Here is a 5,607-nt window from a genome sequence, read left to right as displayed (position 1 = left end):
ACCCAATCTCTAAAAATATTTTGTTTTTTTACATATTCGGTATTCGCCTTAATACGGCTTCTTCGATATTCATAATTTACAAATATTTTAGTGCATGGGATTATATATTGGCCAAAATAATGAATAATATGTTACTTGTAGGTAGGTACTTACTGAATTTCTAGCAGATATGATATTATCTTGTTGTTGAGATTTTTGTTAACTATTGCCTAAGCTTTTAATTTTGTTTTTAGCGTACATTTTTAGTAGATGAGTACAAAGTTACCGTTACAGTGATTTTTTATTATGTTTACGTAAATTTATAATAATTAATAAGCATCCATGACTATTTTCCATTATGTCAACCTATAACGTTAAAATTTACATTTACAAATGTGTTTTTGAAAACATGTTTTTCTAAATTAAAAAACTTGTGTTACTCTACATGTCCTTTTTTTTCAATTGCAACGATTACCATGTTATTACTTATTAATCAAAACGATACATAGTTAAATCATAAAATTTAAGAGCGGGTCATTAATTTCGCAATATGTATTTATATAAGTACGTCGGTCACGCACTTCAGTGGAATGAATCCTATAAGCCATAAGGGTTGAAAATGCCATGTGCTTTAGATACTTCTTTCGAGATTATATCAAAATACGATAATGTGTAAATTTGTAAGTAGACATGCCTTTTTTGTCTGACAAAAATAAATAACAACTTATTTCTTCATACAAATTATTTGTATTTATAGCACTCAATTATTTTTTGAATAAATGCAACAGAACCATTAAATAATATCATATAAGATAAAAACAGCTTACAAATTTAAATATTGCTCTAATTGCGTATCGAAACTCTTAATACTCTTCTCGTAGCATATTAGTGCATGCAAAAATGTCGATAATAGTAGCACCATCAACAACCTGCACGCACCTGTCTTAGGTGCGTAGGCGCAACCCTTATAATTAGCCCTTTCACGGGAACAAATGTATTACGACATGTAGAGACCAATTACACAAAAAGTAAAATTGTTTTTTAGATTCCCTATCTACAAGGATTGTAAAAGTTTATATTTCTCGTCAATAAAACAAAAGCTCCAAAACGTTAATAGCACAATATAGCTCAAACGCGGTTACAGCGTCTATTCTGCCTAACGACTTCTAAATAGATACGAGGTCTCGTCTGCCGAACAAGGCAACGGACAGGATAATTATGCGTAACAACGTGCAACAATAGCGGCGCGAGCTCACTGGCTCTATGGCATAATAAGTGCCGGCGTATTTTGATCAGTGCGCAACAAGTAGCCGAGCGGCGAGTCGCGGGGAGGGACGGCCCGTGCGAGTGCGCGTGCGAGGCGCGCGCCCCACCTCTGCCTGCGCGCGCGCTACTTAGAGTCGGGGGTGCGAGCCACCTCCGCCAATCCACCGACAACCTTCGCGGCACGCACACGTGCGCTCGACTTAACCTACACTCGAATTGTAACGCGATGCCGATGGCTACGATACACGCTTACCAAAATCTTGGTGTTAATCAAAAACTTACACAGCTTCAAAATCAGCCACCCAGACGTCTGGCCCCGGCGCCTGATGCGGGGCGATGCAAGAAGCGATCATACCTGCACCAGACGTATCCAGCACAACCTGCTTCAGTAGCACGCAGGAACGCCAGAGAAAGGAACAGAGTGAAACAAGTAAACAATGGATTTGCTGCCCTCCGTCAACACATTCCATCAGCTGTTACCGCCGCGCTCGCTGGTGGCAGAGGATCTTCAAGAAAACTAAGTAAAGTTGATACTTTACGATTAGCTGTTGAATACATTAAAAGTCTAAAACGGTTATTAGATGAAAGCGAAGAAGGTTGTTCCGAAACGCAAATGAGTTTAGGATTAAATACAAGTGGACCTCAAACTCCTCCGTCATCGGAAGAATCTCACTCACCTGCTCCATCCCTTTTATCGGAAAGCTCTGCAAGTGCCAATTGTCATGAAGTTTACGATTCCTACGAGCCCATGAGTCCTGAAGATGAAGAACTTCTTGATGTTATATCGTGGTGGCAACAACAGTGAACTGAGGTAAGCATTTCAAAAATTTATATCCAAAATTGTATTAGTTCAAGTTAATTTTAAAGTATTAGATTATTTTAAAAGTAAAGAAGTCATTCAAAAGCAGTCATTAAAACTTTTATAAATTAATTTTCTATCGGGTAAAATTAAACGAACTTAATAATTAGTTTATTTAAAGCTACAAGACCTTGAAATTTAAAAATTCTTATCAGTTTATTTACATTTTTGTCTCGGTTGTGTTGACATTTGTTATCAGCGCACGAATTTTTATAATGACGTACATTCAAGTCCCAGTATCCTTAAATTGACAGTCCCCCAGGTATACGAATTTTTTATTAGCTATAAACTCGCCGACTAAGCTTTTTGCTCTATTCGTTAGTCACGGTTACCTACCGGGTTAGGTCTGTTCTTTTATATTGCACAAATTCAATGGAGATTTTGGGATCGTTCTACCTTACGAGCCAAAAAGTAAACACATATATCTATTATGTTTGCGCAGTGAACCATTGCCGAATACCTTTATCTATTCACGGTGGAATCACATCAACACAATAGTCTGTCTCCTACAAAGAGCATCTTAAAATATGACATATTTAAATCCTAAAGCTATTTTAAAAGTTTTTCTGTGATACAAATATTATTTTGTGTATCTTTCTAAGTTCAAATTAATTTTAATGCTCCAAACAATACCCGCATATGTACGTAATTTCAATGAGCGAATAGCAATTACTTCTAACAACCTTGTGGTTTGCCCCGCATGTAGTGGGAAAATTGCATATAAAAAGTAGTGTATTCTAATAACGAGTGGTCGCATGAGATTGCTCTGATTTGTAACAAGTGGAAACAGGTTTTGTTGCATTTCGTATTTTGCCGATTTATCTTAAATCAATAAGGAGCATCCGGTCAACATAAGCCGGCTCTTATTAGTTAGCCATATGACTCGATCGGAACTCATAAAATACGGTAGCGCCACGAAATTAAAACTCGCAAAAAATTCATCACCCCGCTGTTGCCACTTAATTTCTTGTACCGGAAGACGAAATCTCGAGAGGAAATATAGGGACGGTGGAAGCACACGTGTTACAATATTTGCTAAGCTCTGAGCAAACATCTGGTGATAAACCAGTTTAGTTAGATTTAATGTGAATTGAAGATATCGATGGTAGAGCGTTTCTGCTTTTTTAGATTTTGATTTTGAACTTTATTAACGTAGCCTTTCCTTTTTCCAGGTACCGAGTTGACGGTGATCAAAGTGAAGGCATTAAGCCGCGTATTGGTTGTGAAAAAAATGATGACTTCAAGAAGAGCCCGAGCGATGGAGCGCAAGGGACTCTGAGTGAACCTCTAATTAAGCGCAATCAGTGTATTCCTAATGAGAGGGGATAATGGTAGACTATAACGATCCCATCGATGCATTCCGCCGAGCGAACGAACGACTGAAGACTCCGCTTACATTTCATACGTGTATGGAATTGCAGCACTAAGACTGAAATATTCATTGTTCCATAGAAGCATTTAGATTAATTGTAAGAGACTTAATAAACGCTGTGCCTTTAGCTAGCCTTAGAGTTACTTCCAGTAGAATTTAGGTTTATATAGTTATGTTTGTATATTGTTTTCTAGTCATTAGTGTTAAGTATATTATATTGTACAGAATCTATTGAAATGATAACAAATTATTTGTTGAAATAAACAACTGTGCCTTTTTGGCTAAAACTATTTGGAAGTTTTCATTATACCCGGAATAGTTGTAAAGCTATTGACAGTGTTAAATAAGTTAACATAGTACCTATAAAAGATTCCTAATAATATAAGTTTTAATAGTTGTTATATCTTGAAATATTTCACCTGAAAATAACTACTATATTTAAATAAATTTTTGATAAATTATCAAACTCTTTTATTTTTGATATCTTATTTTTCCCTACATAATATGAACATCTTATTTATTAGAAAACATAATATCAATTTCTGCGTGGTTGTATACGCCAAGAGAGCCAATAACAAATAAATTAAAATTAAACCATTAATTCAAATAGAACTTTTTTTGAAGAAGCTTAATTTTAAGACAGAAAAATGAACTTGATTTTAAAAAGTTACAGAAGGATTAATTTCACTAGATATCTAAGTTTGAATATGTTCATCAAACATGGACAATAAAGCACACAATCTTTTTTTCATATTCATAAGGAAGAATGAATTAAGGTATACCAAAAGTGAAATTTAATAGATAGTCTACACTTCACATTGAATTTTACTGAGGATGGTGATTAAGCTTATAAATAAAGTTGATAAGTAGAGAATAATAATATGTAAAATATACTTTAGATTATAAATACTTACAAGGTTAGTTATTTCCTTTAACTATAGAGCCTTATCTACTCATCCCTGCATAATATAATAATATTGAGTAGGTACTTTAGTTTTCAATGAAAACTTACTAATCCTTCTTGAGGACGCTTTGGTGGCGAAAAATCTTATGGGTTCGCAGCGTCACGAACATGTTAATGTTATAACATTTTCAATTTTACTACTAAAACTCTGAGTTTTTATATTTCTCTTCTATCGGCAGCCCCTATGACTATATAAATAAATAATTAAATTCCACGAGATTAAGATTTATATTGAGATGGTATATGTATACGTGAGATCGTATCGTAACGATTTACTAATCTGTGATAATATAAGGTACATGCTACTTCGTCCACGGAATAATACCTACGATATTTTTCCTTGTCAAAATGAATGTTTTAAAGTGAAAGAAAAAATAGCTTAACTGATTTTGAGGAGATCTGGGAAAAGCAAGACTAAGAATAGTAATAGTCGTTTTGTTATGTTATACAAAGCACACATAATATAATGCTAATTGCATTTTTAAAGCTTCTGTTTGAAGGGTGGTGTTGCTTGTTTTCAGATTATAAACAGACATGCACTAAACTTCCTCAATTTTAAATATACACAGGAAAAGGTAACACGTACCGTAATAAATGAAAGTAACAAAAGCTGGTTCACACGTGCTTCTGATCGGATTACATTGCGAATCGGTAATAATACGCGAAACATTTCAATACACAACTAAACTCTTGATACAACATTTAATTTGAACAAGACAATCTGTGTTTCAATGCTATTACTGCGCCCGAACCGCCCATGGACGTCGAATTGCAATAGTAATTTTTGATAATGGAGGGGAAGAACACGATTATGGGTGGATATTTCCGACGGTATTAATTGTTTGAACTCGTTGTTTGAAACGAGAATTACTAGATGCGACGGAAGCATATATGGAACACCTGTGGGACGAGAATATTCGCGAATAGTTTCGAAGGTACACGGTACAAACGGCCTCATTAATTCTCCTTATATTAATTGTTGGTTACTATGCGATGATGCATCCGCTTGCAATGAATCCACTTTTTGTGAACATCTCGTGAAATATGCAGCCAATTATTTGACGTGCAATGCTATTTATAATTGACGAGTTTTGACGAGAATGTTAGTGCATATGTAGAGCCTTTTATTTGTCATATGTAATATAACCGTGCAGTTTTTATTTCCAA

The 5,607-nt window shown here is 34.9% G+C and overlaps 1 protein-coding gene across 1 annotated transcript; it reads left to right on the top strand.

Annotated features, from left to right (window-relative positions):
• The first annotated feature begins 1,321 nt into the window (after window positions 1-1,321).
• LOC149482151 (achaete-scute complex protein T3-like) lies at window positions 1,322-3,942 on the top strand. Its single transcript, XM_089704220.1, has 2 exons — window positions 1,322-2,056; window positions 3,277-3,942. Exon 1 carries the CDS (start codon window positions 1,472-1,474, stop codon window positions 2,048-2,050), a length of 579 nt encoding a protein of 192 aa, XP_089560346.1. The 5' UTR covers window positions 1,322-1,471; the 3' UTR covers window positions 2,051-2,056; window positions 3,277-3,942.
• The last annotated feature ends 1,665 nt before the right edge of the window (window positions 3,943-5,607 follow it).

The sequence above is a fragment of the Colias philodice genome, chromosome 15 (genome assembly GCF_061535455.1).
Source record: "Colias philodice isolate Cphi_HAF_F1 chromosome 15, ilColPhil1 Martin Lab GWU primary, whole genome shotgun sequence".
In the NCBI taxonomy this organism is placed as follows: domain Eukaryota; kingdom Metazoa; phylum Arthropoda; class Insecta; order Lepidoptera; family Pieridae; genus Colias; species Colias philodice.
This window is presented reverse-complemented; position numbering and strand designations above follow the sequence as displayed.

What these genes read in the sequence shown, in the direction of transcription:
- LOC149482151 (XM_089704220.1), top strand. Translation starts at nt 1,472, where the DNA reads ATGCCGATGGCTACGATACACGCTTACCAAAATCTTGGTGTTAATCAA.